Source organism: Natator depressus, chromosome 9, assembly GCF_965152275.1.
Source record: "Natator depressus isolate rNatDep1 chromosome 9, rNatDep2.hap1, whole genome shotgun sequence".
In the NCBI taxonomy this organism is placed as follows: Eukaryota; Metazoa; Chordata; order Testudines; family Cheloniidae; genus Natator; species Natator depressus.
In genome coordinates, this window is record NC_134242.1 from 97,742,680 (window position 1) to 97,766,741 (window position 24,062).

Consider the following 24,062-nt stretch of genomic DNA (forward strand, 5'->3'; position numbering starts at 1 on the left):
CCAGCAGTTAAGCATTTGTTGTTGTGGCAATGAGGTGTAATTATTTAAAATCTCCATCCTAACAGTCTCTTATAAATTATCCCTACTTGTTTCTTTACCTTTTGAAAGTGTAAAATGCCAGAATTTGGAGAGACAGATTCTACCCTTTTCCCCCTGCCCCCGCCCCGCCCCACCCCACCCCACCCCATAGTGGCAACTCTAAAAACAATCTCTCCTCTGATAGTTCTGTAATATCTTAGTCATGACTTCCATAGAGTTCACTACGGGTTGGGGTTTAAATATTGCACTGTTTTTGTGTTGGTTTTCACAAGTTAAACAGATCTCCTCCATTCTATATTAGTCAGGCCTACTGTTTGTGAAGATATGGAAGGAAGGATGCACAAGTGTGTTGACGTCTATCCTACTGAGTCTTCTGCTCAAAAGTGGAAAGTTGTGTGCAAATCTCCACCAAATACCAAACAGATGAAACATCAAGAGAAATATGAGATCAAGTGAAGTGTGTGAGAGAGAGGCTGTCAAATTCATATCGCAGCCACATGTCGCTCGAGTGGTGAATTGGGAAGTGCAAGAACTCTCAGGCGTGGGTACTGAAACAGATAAAATGCATCTTGAAGGTGGTTTGAGGCTTAATGATATCTAGTGACTGATCTTTGACAGGCAGTGAGATGGCACTGGTGCTTACCCCTGAATGGAATGAAACAAGGAATTTTTTGCCAAACGAAAAACTGAACTTGGTGATGTTTAAGTTCCCCATCTCTGGGTTTGGGAAGTTGGGTTCCCCCCAGAATAACTTTTTTTTTTTAATGGAAGTAGAAACCATCTGGCTAGCAGATGACCCCTTTACTGTTGTCTGTTCTTAGTTTTCCTACCATAAATCATCTGATCTGGTTCTTCCCTATTGCTCTAGCGCTTCCCAGTGTATAAATTGGCTCTTCTTTGAGGCACTGCTGCTTGCCTAAGGGACAGCTTTCTTGTGGAATATAGTCTTCTCATGCTAAATCTTTAAGTCTAGGTATTTTGAAGCATCAAAAACAAGTTGTTGTTTTTCTGCCAACCTCTCTTTGCATTCTGCTCTGCCAGATTAGACTAAGGGCCAGATTTTATAAGGTATTTGGGGTTTCTGCATTAACACTACAGTGTCTAAGTCTTATTTTCAGAAGGGATTTAGGCACTTGGAAGCCAAAATCATACTGACAGTCAATGGGATTTTGACTTCGAAGTGGCTAAATTCTTTTTGAAAATGACTTAGGCCCCTGAATCAGTTAGGCCTTGCACCACTTAGTGTGGAACCCTCCCAAATACCTTGTGAAATCTGGGCCTTCATCAGAGTTTCACAAGGGTGGAGGGAGGAAGTCTTCTGGGTAGGGACAAGTCAGTCCCCCTGCAGGCCACCAGTCGTCCATAAGTGCAGAAGAGGTGTCTGAAGGACCCTGTTTGCGCTGCGCATCCAATACCTGGCAATATTGTGTCGTGCTCTCTGAAGATCCTTACTTTTGTCTTCTGAAGAGTCTGATTCAGGAGATTCCTCTGAGAAGCACAAACGATAAAATCTGTTTAGTTCGAGACATATGCATCTGTGGAGTGCAGGTAACCCTCAGGGCCTGGTTCCTCTGCTCATCTTCATGGAGGGCGGCCTGGGGGATAATCATCAGCGCTGAGTTCCCCTGCTCACTTGCCTGGATTGCAGCATGGACGACATAGCTATAGACCCGCGCGGATTCCTGTAGGTGTGCATACACCACCTCCCACTCCTACCCCACAAAGGAAATATTTCCTCCTTAGCGGAGGGAGGTTAGTGCTCAGAGACTCGGATAGTAAAACATACTAAAAGACCTACCCAGAAAATAGACTCTTTCAGGCAAGAGTATTCAGAGTATTTTAAACTATGCTTATGGGTTATGAGAACTACAAATGCTCTAGACAAGCTATATATGCATGCATGAGGATGTATATCCTCCCTCATGCACCCTGGGAAGGTGGAAGCAGTGGGATAGACATTTTCCACCATGCTGAAAAGACGAGGAAAGTATGGGGCTCTCATTGTCGGTCACCATGTCCTAATGTCCAAGTTATTGCTCGTCTATCTGTGTAGGTTCCCATTACCACCTTGTCTCCACCTATTCCTCCCCCTCCCCTCCCCCCCCAGCAGATGGCTATGGAGTGCGGAGTGGGACAGCAGCCCTGGTATGGAAGAGGCGGCCTCGTGGTGCACCATTTCTTTCTTTCTACCCCAGCCTCCATTTTGTAAGGCCAGAAGGGTCCTCAGTATGCCCCATTTATCACTGCCAAGGATAAATCTGGCTACTTTTCCAGGTGGTCAGGGACTCGGCGTTTCTAACCAGGGGAGATGTTTATCACATACAGGGCCTACAGACAGCCAAGTCCTGATCGGCATCATCTCAGTCTTCTCCTTCTGACATGAAAACCATTTAGAATCATGTATCAGAATCCCGTCTTTCAGAGCCTTGCTCTGGAACGGAGCATCTGAATCCAAAGAGAGTGTTCAGAAGAGGGAATATCCATGCTTTTAGCTTCCAGAAAGAAATCTACTAAGAGTATATTCAAAGGCCCATTGGTATCGGGACAAGGGTCTCACCCTATGTCTACATCAGTACCAATGGATTCTCAAATTTCTTCAAGATGGACTCAGGCTGGGCCTGGCAATTTAGACACTTAGAGGTCAAGTTGCTGCTGTGTCCAGCATCCATAATGCAGTGGGAAAGTAGTGTGTTTCCTCTTGCACAGATGGCCAGCATTTTTTGCCGGCAGCATCTCTGCTACATCCTCCTGAAGTGCACAGAGTTTCTTCCTGGGATGTTAACCTGGTTCCCAGTGCCATTGCAGGCTCTCCATTGGAACCACTCCTGAAGGTGTTTCATTACTTTCTAACCATTAAAATGGCCCTTTCAATAGCAGTTGTATCAGCACACACGGTGTCTGACCTGAAGCTGTTTTTCCTGGAATTTCAATCAATATTGCACCTTTCTTAAAGATAAAGTGGGTACTCGGAACAGACACCCTGTTCATAGCAAAGATTAATCCCAGGCTTCATAGAGCGCAGGAAATGACTTGGAAATTGTCATTCCATCATTCTGCCCAGTTCTGTCACTCCCCATATAGAAACCGTGGCGTCCTTTGGACATCCACAGAGCTCTCAAAAGAAAATCCACTGCACCACTCAGTTCAGAAAGGTGCATGCGTTATTCATGTTTTCTATTCTAGTGTCACAGGAAAAGAAAGCTTCAATGTTTTCTAGGTGGCTAAGCTATTGTACCTCAAAGCATATAAGTCAGAAAGTGTAACTCCATCTTCCAAAATGAGGGGTGCTCTCTGAGCTGTGGCAACTTCATGGGTAGAAAGATCATATGCTTCATATGAGTAATTGTGTAAAGCTGCCACTTGGTCATCTGTTCATATGTTCTCCAAATTCTCCCAGCTGGATGTCCAATCATTTGCTTCTGCTTTCTGGAGAGGGGTGCTCCTCACTGTAGGATCCCAGTAACTATTAGGAAAGGATAACCCCCTTTTGCATCGGTATGCAACTGTGGGTGGTTCCCCTGTTCCTCCCCACAGCGGGCACTGCTACGTAAATCCCAGTGTCATGGCTCTGAAGACCTTATGAATAAGAATAGGAAAATTTATCTGTGCCTTACCTGAAAATTTTTTTTTGGAGTCCTGAGATCCACAGATCCAACCTACCGTGAGTGGGCTGCTAAATGGGAAGAGCTATAGGATTATTAATTGGCACTGACAGTTTGGTTGTTCATCAAATTCCTTGCTCAGCAGGAGACTTGCTCAGTTTAGTCTTAAGGCTTAATTTTCCTTACCGATATGGAGTGTTTAGAGATCTCCTTGGCTATTATCAGACATGGAGCCAAAACTCTCCTCCTGCTGATTGACTGTCTGGTCTGCATCCAGTGCTTCATAGAGCAGAAATCCAGTGTCATCAATCTGTGCACCTCATAACTCCAAAAAGGAAAAATTTCAGGAAAGGCACAGATAAATTTTCCTATTCGTACATACTATAGTATCTATTTCAGGCATAGACATTTAGACTGGTCACTTCCAATGGTGCCGGGGTTTAAATAAACAACATAAACAATTTATTCTTTGTTCTGTTTTCTGAGCCCCCCTTTCTTCCCCCAGTCGTCCAGTAGCTGATACTGGTTATGCCACTTCTAACCACTACATTTCTCTTCCAGTGTATGTAATGTTCATTCCTGGGCGAAAAAAATAATAATCCAATTTTCTCCTGGATAATACTCAGTGTTGTTTGTACAGGCAGGGAAGGATCCTTTAATGCAAATGTATTAATCTGATCTTGCTTCGTTTTTCCATCTGCATAATTCACCTGGTTAATCAATGCTTATTTATTCTTAGAGCTATATGCTCAGTTTGGTGTGTTCCACTTAACCATACAATTCCATTGGCATTAATGCATCATGATAATGTACCTCTTGATCACAGCTTTTAAGACTTGCTTTATATGTGAAAATTGTGTCATGCAATGATGTGAAACTTTGCCAAGGAGGAGTGACTAAAATGTGAATGATCATGAGTCATTTTTGAAAACAGAACTGTAAAGGATATCTGGGATTACCGTCGCCTACTTCAGAGAGCTCTGTTTGGATGAACATAAGTGGAAACTCTGGGATGAGTCAGTTTGAAGATTCATCCCCTCTTATCTCTGCCGTGTGCTATTGAAAACCTTGTAGTGGCACACCTCATTCAAATGGGGATGGCTCCAGGAGAGAGGAGGCCTGTTATCTAACCTAGATAGGTTCTAGATCTAAACTAACCCGAGGTATCTCTCGTAGAGCTGTTGTGTTCTAGGGTTGGAATTTGAGGTAAGAGAGCGAGGCTACCAGAGAGAGCCCTGCCCCATGGTACTCAAGGAAGAGTAGAAATGAAAACAGCACCAGCTGGAGGGAGGGAGCAGCGTTAGCTGTCTGCCTGTGTTAATGGTGTTCCTTGCTGGTTGATTATAGGTAAGGCTACGCTTTAGTCACAGGTATTTTTACTAAAAGTCATGGACAGGTCATGGGTAGTAAACAAAAATTCACGGCCCCGTGACCTGTCCATGACTTTTACTCAAAATACCCCTGACTAAAACTTGGAGGGGAGGGGAGGGGACACGGGGGCGCCGCAGGTGCTGGGGAGAGGGGCGACTCGGGGGGGCGCCACAGGTGCTGAGGCAGGCTCCTTACCCAGCTCCTGGGAAGCAGCGGCCCCAGCTCCCTAGCTCCATGTGCTGTCTCTACTCCATCCCAAGCCCCGGTTCTGTAGCTGCCATTGGCTGGGAACCGCAGCCAATGGGAGCTGCTGTGCACACCCAACTCTGTGTGTGTGTGTGAGAGAGAATAAATATATTGTCCGCCATCATGCGGCGTTTCAGGTAGAACTACCGAACAGCAGAACTGCAGCGGGAAGCCATAGCTGGCTGGTATTTCTGCTCCTCTCCATCAGTGTTCTTTCCCACGCTGTTGTAGGTGTCGTGTTTTTTCTTTTGTGACTGACCTGTAATTTTCTTCTCCTTTCCCCTTTGTCTTTTTAAAGGTAAACCCAACACCTCAGGGTGAGCGAGCGCTGCTGAAGATGATGTACTGTCCATACTGTCGAGGCCTAGTTACCGTGAGGCCCTGTTACAACTACTGCTTTAATGTCATGAGAGGCTGCTTAGCCAATCAAGGGGATCTGGACACAGAGTGGAATAACTTTATAGGTGAGACCGTGTGGATTGTGACGGTGCGTGTAAGCATGTGCCTGGCATGGCGTGTTCCCGTTGGCACTGCATTTGTGTGTGGTACCGAAGATGCTTCTTATCTAAGTGCAGAAATCTTTATCTTCCTTTCAGTGGCTCTACTAGGTGGCAACACGGATCTTTTACCTTGTGACCCTCCACTTGTCTGTATCAAAACCATTCTCCAGTCCAAATGATTTTCAGAATAAAATTGACCTACAGCATACAAGTCACCTCCTGGAAGCAAACCTGTGTTTTATTTTGCCATTTGTGTCTCCTGAAGGTTACTGAAATAGGCCAACCTTTTTAATAAGGGAAGGTAAAAAAAGGGTGCACATATGGCACACAGGTTTCATCTGGCTCGCACTTCATCTCTGGACCACCACAATTCAACTCATTTCCACACATGCTTCTCTCTTCTTTGTAGATGTGGGTAGCCTGAACCCAGCACAGTATCCCGGAAAGTGAAAGTCAAGTGTCTAATGGCCTCAGAGAATTCTCCACTGAAGTAATGGGGATAGTCTGTGATAGCGGTTTGCTATCTCTTAAGACTCTCTGCCCCAAGACACATACCTCTTAGGTATCACACATTGCTCCGCTATTGCCACGGGAAAGATCTTTCATCTGTTTAACATAAGAACAGGCACAGTGGTCCATCTAGCCCCCTATATCCTTCAGAGGGAATGAACAGAACAGGGCACTTTTGAGTGATCCATCCACTGTTGTCCAGTCCCAGCTTCTGGCAGTTGGAGGCTTAGGGACAACTGGAGCATGGGGTTGCATCCCAGTTATACTTTTAGCCTTCACAATGTCCCCTGTCAATGAGTTCCACAGATTTGCTGTGTGTTGAGTGCAGAAATACTTCCTTTTATTTGTTTTAAACCTGCTGCCTATTAATTTCATTGGGGGACCGTTGGTTCTTGTGTTATGTGGAGGGGTAAGTAACACTTCCTTCTTGACTTCTCCACACCAGTCATGATTTTATAGACCTCGGTCATATCCCCCCTTAGTCATCTCTCTTTCTAAGATGAACAGTCCCAGACTTCTTAATCTCTCCTCATACGGAAGCTGTTCCAGACCCCTAATAATTTTTGTTACTCTTCTCTGTATTTTTCTTAATTCTAATACACCTCTACCCCGATATAACGCGACCTGATATAACACGAATTTGGATATAACGTGGTAAAGCAGCGTTCTGGGGGGCGAGGCTGCGTGCTCTGGCGGACCAGTGCATCTGGCTCCGACACGCTGCTCTGAGCGGCGTGTTAAGGGTGCTGGGCCAGGGCCGAGGGGTTGGATAAGGGGCAGAGGGTCTCGGGGGGGCAGTCAGAGGACAGGGAGCAGGGGGGGTTGGATGGTTGGGAGGTTCTGGGGTCGGGGCGGTCAGGGAACGGGGGCGTTGGATAGGGCGTGGAGTCCCTGGGGCAGAGGTGTGGATAGGGGTCGGGGCAGTCAGGGGACAGGGAGCAGGGGGGCTTAGATAGGGGGTGGGGTCTTGGGAGAGGTGGTTAGGGGCGGGGGGTCTCTGGAGGGGGTAGTCAAGGGACAAGGAGCGGGGGGGGGGTGTTGGATGGGTCGGGGGTTCCAAGGAGTCAGTCAGGGGGCGGGAAGTGACTATGAATAACAGAAATGCTCCAGGCTAAAGCAAGTTCAATATAACGCGGTTTCACCTATAACACAGTAAGATTTTTTTGGCTCCCGAGGACCGCCTTATATCTGGGTAGAGATGTATATCTTTTTTGGGATGGGGTGATCAGAACCACATGCAGTATTCAAGGTGTGGGCATCCCATGGATTTATATAGTGGCATTAGGATATTTTCTGTCTTATTTATCCCTTTCCTAATGGTTCCTAAAGTTTAGTTTTTTTGACTGCTGCTGCACATTGAGCAGATGTTTTCAGAGAACCACCCACAGTGCCTTCAAGTTCTGTTTCTTGAGTAGTAACAGCTAATTTGGACCCCATCGTATTGGATGTATAGTTGGGATTATTTTTCCCAACGTGAATTACTTTGCACATATCAACCTTTACATTTCATCTGCCATTTTATGGGTCAGTCATCCAGTTTGGTGAGATCCCTTTGTGACTCTTGTCAGTCAGCTTTGGATTTAACTATCTTGAGTAATTTTGTGTCATCTGCAAATTTTGCCACCTCACTGCTTAACCCCGTTTTCCAGATTATTTATGAATATGTAGAACAGCACAGGTCCCAGTAGAGATCCTTGGAGGACCCTGCTATTTACATCTCTCCTTTGTGAAAACTGACCATTTATTCCTCTCCTTTCCAGTGTCTCCTAAATTATCTCTGACACAAGAAAATGGTTTAATACTTGTGCTTTTATAACATGAAATTGCAGAGGTGAGATAAATGAATGAACAGGTTAGACAAGAACCGGCATTAAACATCCTCTGTAATAGCTTGTTTTACACCTGCTTTTCCTTTCTCTATCTACACAATAAATGCAACAATTTTTTTAAAAATACTATAAGGTCTGTAAGAATATACCAGAGCTCTTTAATACTAGGAAGAAAAGCTCTAACAAGAGGACAAAGTTCGAAAGATAGCTTCTAACCATGGGAATCCCCACATTACAGCCAAATGTATTGCCAACAAGTCGCAGATGCACACTAGCGGTTGTGGGTGTGATTGAGAGCATGGAAACAGTTCATGTGTCTGAAGTGTAGAACCTTAGATTCACTTTGGAAATGGTTAGGAATTGTAGGGTCTGTGCACAATGTAACTCCATGATCATCACTCTGAGTTCGCTCTCAGATCAATGGAGGGAGGTACCAATCCTGCAGTATCTCACAGCTTCTGAAGTTACTGTAGTTAATCTGCCCCCTCAAGAGATAGTAGCTGGATCAATGGAAGAAATCTTCCACCAGCCTAGCAGCGTCTGTGCTGGGGCTTAGGTTGGCCTGACTGTCTATCTCTTTCCAGGGTGTGAGTTTTTCATTTCCCTGAGTGACATAGCTAGTTTTAGGTGTAGACCAGGCCTTAGACATTTTGTTAGTCGGGCATATACAAGATGCCTAAAACATGAGAAAACGAGACCGCAGGGTGCCATTGAAACCTTGAGGCGATAAGGATTCAGACCCACCGCTGGATCCACACCAGACTGGCTTCCACCTCTCCACTGCATGGAAACCATTCTTTACCAGTCTCAAGTGATCTTTTCCTTGCTCAGGCTCGAGCAGTTGTTTCCATCCTCGTCTCCCTTGACCTTCTGCAGTTGGGGATACTGGCAATCACGCCTTCCTCCAGGAGCCACTGCCATCCTTTTGGCCTCCACAATCCTGTCCACTCTTGGGGCCTGATTGAGCAGAATATTTCAGCACGTCCTTAACTTGAGCAGCGTGCTGAAATATTTCTGTGAATACAGATGGACTTAAGCACATTCTTAGTTAAACCTGGGCTTGCTTTGCTGAATTGGGGCCAGAGTTTTCCACTTCGTTCACTGTCGCTCCTTCAGCACCTCTTCCGCCTTTCTTCCCTGTTGGAGTCTCCCACTCCTTTCTCTGTACTCTGTCCTATGGGTGATCTCAGTGCTCACCTGGACTGGGCTGAACTGTCACCTGAAATGCCCAAACACCTCTTCACATCCATTTTTGTCTCCTATGCCTCAGTCTCGTGTCTGGCTGACTGTCACACGTGCACGCAATCTGCTCTCGGGTGGCTCATCTCATGTTCAACATAAAGCCAAAGCAGGGCACGTAACCTTCCCTCCCAGAGATTCTTCCCTATCTTCAGTCCGTTGTGGTCAATAATACCTCCATACTCCCTTCTCATCCAGGCTCATAACTTATGGGGCATCTTTGCCTCCTGCCTCTCCCCTGCCCGTGTACATGATGTGCTCAAGCCCTGTCTCACTTCCTATCTATCCTTGCTGTTAAATTAACCATCCACACACTGACTCAAGCCAGCTTCTGCAACCTCCCCATCTCTGATATGTTTGAGACTAACCTGCTTCCTCTCCATTTCATTCAGATTGCTGCTGGTAGAAGAGTCTCTCTGGCCTGTTGTCACAGCATTGTTCCTCCTCCTTCCCGGATTTTGAGTCATTTTTCTGGCTGTCGGTCACATTGTGTGTCACAGTAAAACAACTTGGGGCAGATCCTCACTGGTGTAAATTGGCCTAACACTAGCCATGTCAATGGAGTGACACTGGTAAACTGTCCCTTTGTCTTTGCCTCCAAGGTCCTTTCCCATGCAGCCTCTCTTGTGTTTGGCCTGGTCTGTTTTCCCAGCACCCTCCGTGCCCCTTGATCTCCTTCGCTCTGCAATATGTGCATATGCTTTTCTCCACGCCGTCCCTTTAACTTGGGGTACCATCCTCAAACCTGTTCATCAAGCCATCATTCACCACGCTCTTCTCCCTCCTAAAGCTTTAGTTCTGCCATGAAGTCTATAGGAATAGCGGGGTGGTGAAGGTGAATTATTCGTTAGAGTCTTTGTTAATGACCGTGAGCTTCAGACTAGGCCCGTAGACCCACATCTTCCATTAAAATGTGCACGTGCCTTACTTGGTAACTCTGGAAAGTTATTACTGTTACCCGGTCCCTCCTGTTCCCTTCTCCTCCCTCTTTTCTATCGACCCTTTCAAGTAGTGATAACTTGAGTTTGACATTTTAATTTTCAGAGAATGTTTTAAAGGAGTCTTGATGTCTGTAAAAGGATCCTTCAGGAGCAGCCCTCTCTCCTCGTGCAATGTGTGCTGAAGCGCACAAATGGTGCATGGGTGCCACTCCCAAGACAGTGGTGCATTTACATTCAGTAATAGCACATTTTAAAAAAGTATTTGGCTAGTAAAGGTTTTCTACTCTTTAAGTTGCACGTGTTTAAAAAAAGGCATTGCTGATAATTACCATATTTTAAGCTAGCGTTTGATACACACACGTGTTGTCTACGTTAACAATGCGTGTGCATAATATTTTCTGATGAAAATTTTGCCTGCGCATTCCATGGAGGGAGCTAATTACCACTTTAACACTGTTTGAAAGTGCAGCACTAAATTAGGCTTTCAAGAGATCCTGCAGAATGCTGACTTTCACATGCGCTCCCACAGATGTGAATACGAAGTGTTTCAGCCCCAGTGGTAGCTAAAATGGCTTAGAGTGGAAGACTCGCAAAGGTCTAGTCCGAGTAGAAAAGAGGAATCCCATGAAAGGGACGGCATAATGCTGGAAAGCAGACAAAAGAATAAGCAGCTAATTGCTGCAGGTTGTATGCAACTGAAAATGAAACTTGGGGAAAGCCAGTGAATTATCTACACAATGATGTTCAGTAATTGCGTACAAAAATTAAGATTATTAAACAAGGCAAAATAAGTAAACATTTCCCAGGAGGAAGTGTGACATAATTCTCTAAATGTTTTCTCCCCAGAATATCACCTGCCCACTCGTTACTTAGGTGTTCAGTGCTACACTTGCAGATATATTTGCTGGCAACGCTGTGTGTTAGTTACTTCTTTTACATTGTTTGCTTGTTTTTGCCTGGAATATAGGAAATGAAAACATTAAGATGTGCTTTCTGTAGAAGCGTCTAAAAAAAATTCCACATGCCTCACTTCAAGTGCATGAGGAGATGAAGTGACTTAAGTGTAGCATGTGTGTAAATCTGTGCAGGATCAGGGCCTGAGATTTGTAAACTCTTCAAGGCAGAGAATTTTTCTCTTTTATGTCTGTAAAGCACCATGCAAAAGTTGTAACATGTTCAGTAACGTTTTAATTGTCATCCCCGCTCCAAATTAATTATAAATAATTTCCCCAGTTTTGAAATGTGTTCTTGACACAGTTATACAGGGCATACTTTGTTTCAAATGAGCTATTGGAAAAACCCCATATGAATGAACAATGTTAATCTCCAGTGCCTTTTCATGATTTTTTTCACAGGGGTTTAATCTACTCTACGATTGTAGAATTCAGTCTCCATATACATCTCTCTGCTATTTTGTGTGAAAGGAATTTTTCCCTTTTTTAAATGATTGCTGTTAATGAATGGTCAAGGTTTCCCTGCCCTTAAATCAAATCTTGGGGTTAAGTCTGAAAACTGCCTTTTTGTTCTCCAAGTTAGACGCTGAAGATGTGGGTTTCTGATTATTGGTGGCACAATGCACAAGAATTGCTTTCCTTAGTGAGATTGAGTTGCTTTGTTGCTGAGGATCGTCTCAATGCCAGACGCGAGGACAAATGTATGCAGGAGGAAAATGGATGGAACTATATATTTTTCAAATTCACCTCTGTCTTCCCAAAACTCTTGCACTCAGTGCATTCATAACAAATGAATAGATCTGGAGTAAATTTTGCATTATGCCAAAGTTTTGTGAGACAGATCAGACTCTCTGAACCACCTTGCAGTCATTTGTACAAATATCAATTATTTTGAACCTGAACCTTTGGGGGAGAACTTTTTCAGGAGGCCTGTTGCAATAAAACTATAAATTATACTTAGGTGCAACTTGTTCCCCATCACATAGTGTAGCAGTGCTAACATTAGCTTGAATCATAGCCAACCTTATTAATGTCAAATGTTGCTGCCAGAGGGACTTTACTGTTAGTTATGATTGCTGGCGGGTACACCAGCCAATTCCTGGCAGGAGGTAGGAGCCAGTCGGATATCCCCCAAATAAAAACTGCGGCCTAGATGCACTTTTTTCTTGTTCTTTTTTTAATGAAAGTTTATTTTCATTTAGTGCTTCTTGTCAGCAGCCATCACTGCTGCTGAAGAGCTACAGTTGAATATATTCTCCAAGGCCAATTATTACTTTCCTTATCTTTTATAGCCAGCTTTGGCAGCTCTGCTGGAGGCCGAATGCATTTTCTATATCAGCAGTCAAAGCAGAGACTGCATTCCTTAGCTGTGATACATGTAACGCCATGGCACCAGGAGTAACAAAGACCCCAATTCGCTCTACATTCCCATGCTCTTGTGTATGGCCTGCCCAGCTCAAAGTTTACAAAGACGCCAAACAGCCAGAAGAATTAGGGTTTATGTTTCCTTTCAGTCTTTCACAAACACTTTATTGATCTGGGGCCTTTCCTGGCCACTCAGGGTATTAAGTAGTTACAAAATGGAAGATTTTCTTGTTAAAAACTATACATTTTGTGTGTTTATTATCTGTCTATTCATAATATTTTTATTTGAAATGAGCGGCTTCCTCCAAACTATGATGGGATGTTCTTTATGTGCGTGAAAACCCCCAAAAGCTTTGACAATGATGAACACGTTTAAGCTGTGCTCCACTTGTTTACAAAAGTCTCTATTTGCCAGCACATCAAAAGCATTTTTCTCTCCTCTAGCACAATGGTATATTCATGCTAGCAGTCATTACTCAGAGGTTTGAAGCATCACTTTATTGGAGGCCACCACAATACAGTCTAAGACTCTTTATTTCATTTGTTATTACTGTCTATATATGCATTTAGTGGAGACCTGTTTGTAGTCCCTGATGGCTAAATTCCAGCCACACCGGTGCAGCAGCTCTCTCATTAATGCTGCTTCCGTTTGTGCTAGTGTGGTTCCTACAGAGTGTAGCTTTCGTCAGATTTTGGTTCTTAAATACTGGCATCTTGGCTTAATTGAGAGAGAGCATATACTCAATGATGCCATGATTCTCAAGGTTAACGTTAATTGTGGTCTAAATTAATTATGCACTCTGAAGTATTATAAACTTTTTTCGATCATTTTTGAGATGTGCTAGCTAACGCCTGATCAGTCAGCCAGCCCGCAGAAAATACTTTTAAATATTTATTTGCATTTTTAATAAGTGGGTTTATCTGATCAGTATGCTGCTGCTGCATACGGTACACTGGTGTTTTTAAATGTACAGGTAGCTTAATTGTAGTTTGCATTTTTATTGGTATATTTTAATTTAGTTGAAAATTAATTGAGCATAAGGGCAAAGGCTAAAAATAAATCTGTGTTGAATGGAGTCTCTTTATAAGCATGCATCCACCAATATAAATCCACAGGAATTTTCCGCTTCTGATTGGGGAATGAGTGTCACGCAAAATACTTGAATTGAGCAGATTTGAGTTCTTTGAATGAGAAACGCCCATTTCCACTTCCTGGAGCGGAACGGGCACATCATCAGAATGAAGAGGGAACCCATTCACAGACTTTTACGGCCCAAAGGGACCATTATGATTATCATGTAGTCTGACCTCCTGCATGGCCCATGCCGTAGGATTATGAGAATTAAAAAACAAAAACAATTGAAAAATTACAAGTTTGTAGCTGTATCCTGACAAAATGAGGCGGGAGTTAATGAGAGTTTAGTTTGGCTAGGAGATAACTGTTAGGTAACACATCGTCAAATATCTGAATGGAGTAAACACCAAGAAGGGAGATTAGTAATTAAGAATAGTATAAGGGACATTGGGCATACCTGAAAATTCAAACTGAACATTACAAAAAGTTTCTTGCTGCTAATATTCCCAAAGGAAGTGGAGGAAACCCCATAGCTTGGCACGTTTAGTGCTACATTTGACTAGTAAATGTACAGCAGAGAATGATCCTGGAGTGGCAGGAAAACTGGGTTGATGGTTGCCTTAGGTCTCTTCCATCCCCTCACTCATAAGTGAGATGTCAAAGGAAATTTTTAGTCTAAAGCCTTTAGTGATAGTCTCATGCAGTTTCACTGTTCAACTTGTGCTGTCTGCATAATGCTAGTGAGTATAACCTTTGATTTTTTTTTCAGATGTGAAAAGTTCTCTTTAATATAAAAAAAATTACAAACTTTAGTGCTGTAGATTTTAATCACTATCTCCTTTGCTTTCTTCATTCATGGTAAATATAAAGAAGCTGGTATTTTTCTTTCTGTCTTAACTATGGAGATACTTTAAAAAGATACAATGGAGCCCAGTTTAAAATAAAAGTACTTGTAATATCCTCTCTATAAGTAGAGATTAGTTCCAGTGGCTGTTTGCTGATTGAATTGAAGGGAATTGTGATGATTATTCTCCCTCATTAAATATAGTTTTTGCAGTATACAGGTTTATTGTAACTGGTCCAACAAGCTTCCAGCTCCATCCCTTTACTAGCTGGAATAATTAAAACCCAGAAGTAGAACATCTTTTTTTAAAGATGCCTACCACGCAGCAGTGGAATTTCAATGGCTAATTTTTGCACTTGTGGAGTGGCCTGTTGTCCTTGCCTAGGCCTTCTGCTTTGTCAACAGGATGGGTCTCTAATCCTTGACAGCAGCTGACAAATTGAGTCCAATGATACCTGTTATAAAAGATTTTGTGACATAGAGCAAAATGTTCATTTGAAGTTTCAACATGCAGCTAACGGTTGCTTTGCTAAGAGTGTTACACTAAAGAGATCTGAGTAGTATATGTGAGATTTTTCCTTCACTTTGGAGTAGGATTTAAATGGGCTACTTAAAGCAGAGTAAACCTAATCTGCTCTGTGCACTTGTGTGCCATATTTGAAGTCCCTCCACTAATTAAAACACTTAAAATCTCTTTTTCTGTATTAGATTCTATGTTGATGGTGGCTGAGAGACTAGAGGGTCCTTTTAACATTGAGTCAGTCATGGACCCAATCGATGTGAAAATTTCTGATGCAATCATGAACATGCAGGAGAACAGCGTGCAAGTGTCTCAAAAGGTATATCACCAGCACTTCAAAAAGAAAAGAGCTAAAAAGAAAATTCTGTTTTTATTCCTCCAGTATTTACATTTATCTGTTCCCATTAAAAGAACTGTCTTAGGGCAAGTCTACGCTACAAAATTAAATCAACCTAAGTTATGTCGACAGACAGCCACTGCAGTCATTACATCGCTTTTGCACGTCCACGCTATGCTCCGTGTGTTGGCGGTGAGCGGCCTCACCAGGAGCGCTTGCACCGAATTAACTGTCTGCATGGGGCATTGTGGGACAGCTTCAGAAAGGCAGCAACAGTTCATGTCAGCAGCACAGTGTCTACACTGGCACCGCCTCGACCTAACTACGTTGACCTAAGCGCCCCGCCTCTCGTGGAGGTGGAGTTGTTAAGTCAGTGTCGTGGGCGAATTACATCGGGGGGAGCTACATTTTAGTGTAGATGTTTACAGAGTTAGGTCAACGTACGCTAACTGTAGCGTAGACCAGGCCTTAGCTGCAATTCATGTGTATTTTAGTGCTGTTTTATCATCTCTCTCTGGGGAAGGAATATTTGGTAAACGGTGTTTGATAGGAATGCTGAGGGGTGGTAAATGTCTGGTGTGAAATCCTGTCCTCTAAAGCTACTTGATCAAATCACCTAGGTTTTCCAAGGATGTGGACAGCCTAAAACGCTGACGCAGGGCCGGGCCTCTCGCTCAGTCTCTGAAAGTGGCTTCAGTGCTCGCTTTAGACCCTACAACCCGGAGGAGCGGCCAACTACAGCTGCTGGCACGAGTTTGGATAGACTGGTGAGTGCCTATTGACCTGTCTCACTGATACTGAACAAGGGCTGTTCATAATAAACACACTGTGCTTTGTCACCCTCCCAGCTAGCTTTGGCAAGCTTAAAAGGCACGTTGTGTAGGTGAGAGGCTCAAGTAAATTGGGGGCGTCTGTGCATGCGCCCCAGTCTGTATCTTTGCCAGTCCATAACCTGATGATCTTTTTAAAAGTAGTTGAGGAAACTTGCAACTTTCTTATGCTCTTTAAAGGGTGTAATCTGCGTACAGCTCCTGCGTACAGGAGCTAGCTCAGCGCTTGTATTTCAGGTAAGTGCCTCTGCTAGTGGTTTCACATAGGAATAATGTCGTGTTTGAAAATCTTGTTTTTAATTTTGCATTTAAAAACTCTCCAGAGGCCACTGATTCTGATTAAACTCCATGATTTGCACCAGCTCGGGATCTGGCCCAAATACGTCTCTTGTTTTACAAATCTATTTTCAGCTTTACTTTTGAGAAGTAAATTTGGTTCACATTGATGTTCTATATTGTGCTTCCTTTTTAAAATAGGTTACTGATGTGAAAGAGAAACTGAAGCAAACCAAAAAGTTTTGGTCATCTCTCCCTGGCAACATTTGTAATGACGAGAAGATGGCTGCTGGACGTGTCATTGAGGATGAGTGTTGGAATGGAAGTGCCAAGAGCAGGTCTGGATAAGCTTAACTGAGCTAACTTCCTTCATGTCTGACCTTGTAATTCAGACCTTCAGAACTGTCTGGTTGTGGGTTGGCTGATTATCTAGCTCAGGGTCTTATATGGTGCCTGTCGCCATAGTACTGGAGCGCCTCACACTCTTGAATGTATTTATCTTCACAACTGCCTGTGAGGTAAGGTGGTAAAATGGTAACTGAGGCAGAGAATCTCTAAGGGTAACACTTGCAAAATTGCCTTAGCAGCTTAGTCCCACTGAAAGTCAATAATAGTTAAGCACCCTAGTTGCTTTAAAAAAAAATGTGTACCTAAGTGACTTGCCCATACTCACACAAAGTCTGTGGCAGAGGTGGTAGTTGAACCCAGGTCTCTCAAGTCTTAGGGTAATGCCCTCCTCACAGGACCACCCTGCTTCTCATCTGGCTGACCTCTAGATTCCTGCTGTTCATACAGGTTCAGGGATGTAGGGTCTGTTCCAAGGATCATGGAGCACTTCTGGCAGGTAGGCCAGGGTGGGATTGCTGCTGAGAATCAACCGTGCCAGAAACCCGTGATGATGGTCAGCATGTTTTTCTTAAGTGACATGTCTCCTCTAGGGTTGGGAACCTACATGAGGGTTATTGTAGGAACAGAAATCAGGGAAGGAAAGAGACAAGTGAATTTGGTTGGCGTTGTCAGTGTTTTAGGTCTTACCTTACACTCCTGAGGTTAGCAAAAGAACCCGTTGAAATTTTTCTCACACTTTTTTTTTAAATGGCCTTTCTTTTTGAAAAAAGAACTTTTGGGGGGAAATTATTCATGTGGTAGAAATGGTCTGTCTTTCCCCAAAACTTTCCCCGTTTTTTTTAATTGACTTTTTATTTTTAATCCTGTATCAAAGTTTTTTGTTTACTGAAACCCCAAGCAAAAGAAGGAAGTTTTTTTAAAAAGTGAGAAAAAGTTGCTTGAAGTTTTGTGGAAAATAGACCAATTTTGAACCTGTGAAATGAAAACAGCGTGGAAATTTTTGCAGAATGGTTATCGGGGTTTGTTTTGGTTTTCCCCCAACCAATGGGAGTTTTGCAATCGACTTCTATGAAAGCAGGAGCAGGCTCTTTATGCAGAATTTAAATTTCATGAACCTCTATAAAACTCTGCTTCCCTGCGTTTTGGGTCGTCTTCTCAATAAATAGTGCCAGTATCTGCCTCTGCTGGTAGCTTATCCCAGGCATTAGATGCCATTGATCCTCTACTCACCAGGGAAACCTTCTAACTGGTCACTGGTGAGTAGGCCAATGTAGCAGCTGAAAGAGGTGGAGTTTTTGCTGCATCAGCTGAGGTGGAGGGGGCATGGTGGGGAAGCGCTGGTCGTCCCAGCTAGGGAAAGTAGAGGATCCCTCCCCACCCTTTGTACCTCCTGCACTCTATACCCTTAATATGTGGATGTTTCAAATCCTGTCACCATCCTCCTATACTGCACTGCTCTGAAAAGATGAACGATCGATAAACTGTCACACCTAAATCTCCCCCCAAATTTTCTTCAGAACATCTAACCACAACAGTGATGTTAAACACTGAACATTAAGGCCCAAATTCAGTTCAGCGCTTAAGAATACACTTAAAATCCATTCCAATTTAGAACAGCATTTAAGTACAGCTCTTAATTTTAGGCATGTGCTTAAGTCACATTGACTGGCATCGCATGCTCACAGTCTAGGCAATGGAACATTTACTTTAGTGGGAGTTAAGCAAGTGCCTGGAGTTAAGCACATACTGCTGTCCTTGAATAGGGATGCGTTCCTGAATCAGGGTCGAACTTCTGATACTTACAAACATGAATTTCAAAGAATAAATAATCTTTAACAAAATTAGGTTAAAAAAGTTACTTTTCTCAAATTCTTCACTTTTGTTTTGATCTAAAGTAACCAGGGTTTGTATCTTCGCTGTACATCATCATGCTCTCAACCAGCATGTTCCCTCTAACCTCTTGTCAGACTGATTCTGGCCACCCCAGTGCTTGGGAAAGACTAATATAAATTCTTCTCCAATCTCGCCCTTTAAAACAAATAAGTAATATTGTTTCACGACATCTGATCTTACAAATCTGATTACACGTGTCATCTTTCTGCTAGAGTTGAGCAAATTGGATGTTCAGTCCCTCAGTCACTACATCTTCTGTCGATTTCCCCTATAAATCACTAATACATCCTTTGTTTATTGAGGAAACCGAAGTCTTAGCTTTCATATCCTGAGAAATAACATTCATGCAGGCAAAGTCTGATCTCAGTTATGCTGGTGCAAATGCAGAGTAACACGGTTGCCTTTGATCCAGACTGACACTGAGCTCAAACTACACTGTGCTGACATGTCATATAGCCATAAAGATGAAGGATCATGGAGATTCTCTTTATTGTCCAAAATGATGGTGAATCCTTTTCTGTCCTCACAAGCCATTTTACTTCCGGGGGCCTGGTATTTTTCTCTTTTTATACAGAAAGGAAAATCCTGTTTCTCAAAAATCCTGAGTGAAAACAGGCCTATATTCAAAGGGTGTAAGAGAACTCTCAGAACCTCTTAAAACACCTTATAACACAATGTGCATCTTTATAATGGAAAGATTTCCTTTTTAGGTACGTCTTTGCCGTGACCGGAAATGGTTTAGCCAATCAGGTGAATAATCCTGAGGTAGAGGTTGACATTACAAAACCAGATATGGTGATTCGTCAGCAAATCATGGCCCTTCGGGTGATGACCAATAAAATGAAGAATGCTTACAACGGAAATGATGTTGACTTCCTTGATATAAGTAAGTGTGGGTTTTAACTGGGTTGTTTATACGGAGGGAGCTGGTTAAAGTTCAGGTGCACTACTGAGCATCTAAGTGTACGGGGGCTGGAAATGAAGCCCATGTAATACCGTTTGGATCTGAACTTTCCTCATGCTTAGAATTCACCCCTATCCGGGACAGCACTTAAGCACAGGCTTAACTTCTGGGGTGTGGCTGGAGTCCTGTGCTTAGGTTCCACAGGCACGGGAGCATTTTACAGTTTAAGCAAATGCCTAAAATTAAACACATGGGGGAAGGAGTCACTGGACTTGGTTTTTCTGCTCTTTGGGTTTGGTGTTCTGGTTCAGGGTCTTTGAAAGGAATACAAGCAAAATCTATTGGTTTCTTATAGGTGATGAAAGCAGCGGGGAAGGAAGTGGAAGTGGCTGTGAATTTCAGCAGTGTTCTCCCGAGTTTGAGTTCAATGTAACCGAAGTTACTGGGAAAACTAACAAGATTGATAAAAACACGAACACTTCTGCTGCTGCCAGTGTTGGTCTATCACAAGCAGCTTTGTTCTTTAGCATCTTATTCTTGGCCATGCAAAGACAATGGAGATAATTGTGCAACTTAGGGCGGAAAAGACTTTATCATCAGAATTAAAAGGCACCTGTTTTCACTTTTATACCATCTAGTGACTTTGCTTTTTAAGTTAATGGACAACAGTGTACAGTTTTTACTATGTGGCCACTGGGTTTAAAGTATTGATCTTTCTTTTTTTCACTTGCTATTCTGGAAATAACGCTGACGTGGACTGTTAGTCTGTCCTGTTCACCAAGAATCCATGTTAACGGTGGCTAACAAAGTGTATATACAGACCTGTAGTTAGCTATGCATTTGTGTTATTATCACTTGCCTTTTTAAAAAAATTTATTTTACCACATTTCTTACAAGAAAAACAGGGTCCTATCTCGGCATGTAACAAGTATGTGTTTCTGAAATATGAAATATCTGTACAGAAGCAAGTTTTATTTATCATGTTATGTTACGGGGGAAAAAATAATAACCCAACAAGCAAAAGAGATGTTTCATGTAATTAACTTCCCATTTATTCATGTTATGTTAGTTGCCTTATCTGGAGAGAAGTGGAGGTAATTTGTCTTTATTCAATAGAACAGAATGTGAAGGCATAATTGGTCTATAAGCCATATGCCCCATTTGCATAAAGCATTAATACCAGGAGCAGGTTATACTTCCTTTACAGGAAGTTTGGTTAAATTAGAAGAGACTACAGAGAATTCCAGTTTCACATAAGCTAAGAAGAGCTGTCAGTTGTTCCTCAAGACCCTGGTGATTAGCTATAAACCCCATACACCAATTCTACACCTACACATACCCACACACACTCTTCAGCAGGTAGTGTTCAGTCGGATGCAACTCACCTTGTTGCTGATGCCAATGCCAACATTTGTTCTGTCTGCAAATTTGTTTAGTTGAATGTTGATGATGTTTAGGGATCTTTTTTTATATAAGGTGCTTTTATATGAGAGTTTGTTTCCCTCTGATCAGAAGGTCAAGGGTTAAGACTGGCCAAGTAGCATGGCAGCAGCACATTGCATCTGACAGACCTGAGTTTAGGAATGGGCTTGGGTGGGTGGGCTTGACCGATTCCACCTGATAGGAGAGTCCCATGCAGTCACTTCAGAGGATTGGTAGAGACCACACAGTTCTACTGGCCAAGGCACCAAGTGACCATAGTGTTGGCTATGCAGGAAGTCCCGCCTTTCCACGTTCCCAGCTGGAACGGTTTTGTGGTAAGTGACAACTCATAAATAAAAGAAATATATATTTTTAAAAGGAATGAAATCACTTTAAAAGAGTTACTGAAAGTCTGCAGAAAGACTAAAAATTATTCTGCAAATCTCTTCCTGCTTTTGGACAGCCATTAGAATCTGGCTGGATGCTTCCAGCCATGAGAACAATCTACAGAGAGAGGGTTTTGTTATATTCCAGCCTTGTGTTGCAAGGATAATTTTCTATTTTTATATTGAAACATTAACTACTTGTTAGCTCAGGGTCAGCATTTTATTCAACTTTATTTTCACACCAAATTTCTGCAATACTATAAAGATCGAATATTCGTGGCTGATATGAACAATCCTGGAGGTTTAATTTTACTAGAAGTAGCCAGTTATTTATTAAAACATGATGTTAGTAGAATATTCATATTCTGGCTATATTTTTTCTTTAGAAAACAAATCACGGAAGCATAAAATTGAAAAGGTTATAAATTTATGTGTGGGAAAAAATGAATTGTAAATAGCTAAGTTGCCTTGTGAGGAATTGGAAAATGTGCTGATACTTAGAAACTACCTCAGTTCTGAGGAATTTCCTTCCTAGCTTTGAGTGCTATTACATTTACTTGGTAGAAATGAATCTGGTCTCCAATATGTAGCTAAAAGAGTTATCCCCATAGACCTTGTTAGATTGTTTTTAATTTAGAGCATTGAACGAAGGCCAGCTGTTTTCTTTCAGCTAAGTTCCCGAACAAAGAGAATTTCTGAATTAAATATTGCTGATGGTTTCCATGACTTTTACTGATTTGTTTGGTTTCGTGGCATTTTTTCTGTTGCCCTTTAATTATTTAAACGGTCGTATTCATTTGAATTTTAATTCTGAAATAAACAAACCTTAGATACACTACCATTGTAAATCTGTCACAGTAAGGTCTGACTGGATAACCCTTCTGGCTTATACCCAGTTGGCAGATCAGAAAATTAAACTAAAAAAAAAATTAAATTCTTTCAGAGAATGAGATGGAACAAAAACCCTTGTATTCAGAACAGCTGACTTTTCCAAGATCTCCGTTTTTGGCATATAAGTGTTCAGATGTAAGAAAGTTACTTGTAAATTCTCCTGCTTTTGAACAGTCTGCCCACTATGTACCTAACAAAAAAAAATGTTTCTGAATTGATATTTATCATTTTACAACTAATTGCTTACTAATTATTATTCATTAGTTTTGTAAAAGCGAACAATGCAAAGAACTGACACGAGTTTTAAACTTGTCTAGTGATAGATTTTGTTAATAACAAACCTCCACTATATAAAAGGACAAATTGTCATCTGGAGCCTCGGAAACCAGAGTAAACATAAATGTAGAACGATAGAAAGTTGTGTTTCTGCTTTGATTTTGTGTTGCGTGTGGAATCGGTTTACAGCCCTAGGTACAAATTCAGTAGGCCTCTTAATGTGTGGATATACCAATTGAGACACGGCTCGCTGGTGAAGACACTTGTTTTACATTTGACCCAATTATTTTTATGTAAACATTAGGGCCTTTACTACATAACTTGAGTTTTTAAAAATAAATTCTTACCTCCACAATCATCAACTTCAAATTTTAACCATTGGAACGACTTACCTAGATATGTGGTAGATTCTCAATCACTTGAAGTGTTTGAATCACGATTATATAATTCTGTAAAAGGTCTGCTCTAGCTCAAACCGAAATTAGGGCTTGATGCCGAAATTGGTGGGTGAGGTTCTGTGACGTGTTATGCAGGAGGTTAGACGAGACGATCGTAATAGTCCCTTCTGGCCTTAAGGTGTTTGAGAAATGAAAAAGTGACACTATGTAATGGCATTCTTTTGAATGAAACATCCATTCAGAACCCTCTTTGTTTCTCCTGGCTTTTTAAGGTGGCTTCCATCTATACATTTATTAAAGTAATATGGAAAAAGACAAAATCACTGGCTAATTTGAGAACAATCAGTTTATCATTTTGTCATACCTCTCATATCATTTATCATACCTCTCTTCTTTGACAAAGTGGCCACAAGGTTTGTTGCAGTTTATACCTCTTCTGGTGCTCCAGAATCAAAGCTCCCTCCTGGTGCTCCAGAATCAAAGCTCTCTTTTAAAAACTAAACATTCTAGCTTTCATGGTTGCAAAGAAAACCCGAAAATTGTAAACGTGAGTGCAAACTAATACAATGTGTGCCCTTCTGAGTTTGCAGATGACCTGGAACAATACCTCTGAGAGGTGTGAACTGCCCCTAGTTGTCTTGATAGGTTGTTAACTCTGAAACCTGAAGATGCCATATTTAATGTCAGCATTTTCTGAAATGATTGTTTTAGCAGGAACATGGGAATTCCTATATCGGATAAGACCAGTGATTAATGGACTCAGATACCCTGACAGTGGCCACTACCCGAAGTTTGCAGAACAAGGTGCAAAAAAACCTTGCAATTAGTTGAATATTTATAACCTGTCCCAAACTGCCTCACGTGTCCACTACCCAGCTACCAAAGCTGTCAGCTTTCTGCTTGACCACTTCTACGGCCATGCGTTGTCGATTAAAAAAAAATCTCTGGGACATGAAAAATTCAGTGTTTCGGCAATGTAAATAAACTAAATGTTGTCCAAATAAATAACACAGGGGCTATTGTCCTGGTGTATTATTCATATTCAGAGTTCAGGAAAATCCTGGATT

At 42.2% G+C, this 24,062-nt stretch overlaps 1 protein-coding gene across 1 annotated transcript in view; it reads left to right on the forward strand.

Annotated features, from left to right (window-relative positions):
* The window catches only part of GPC4 (glypican 4), a 107,297-nt gene extending 84,048 nt beyond the window's left edge, over positions 1–23,249 (forward strand). The window contains exons 4-9 of the mRNA XM_074962747.1: positions 5,557–5,722; positions 15,223–15,353; positions 15,992–16,138; positions 16,679–16,815; positions 19,429–19,604; positions 19,978–23,249. Coding sequence (XP_074818848.1) covers positions 5,557–5,722; positions 15,223–15,353; positions 15,992–16,138; positions 16,679–16,815; positions 19,429–19,604; positions 19,978–20,186 — 966 coding nt within the window. The 3' untranslated portion in view covers positions 20,187–23,249. The remainder of the gene's footprint in view (positions 1–5,556; positions 5,723–15,222; positions 15,354–15,991; positions 16,139–16,678; positions 16,816–19,428; positions 19,605–19,977) is intronic.
* Positions 23,250–24,062: the final 813 nt, after the last annotated feature.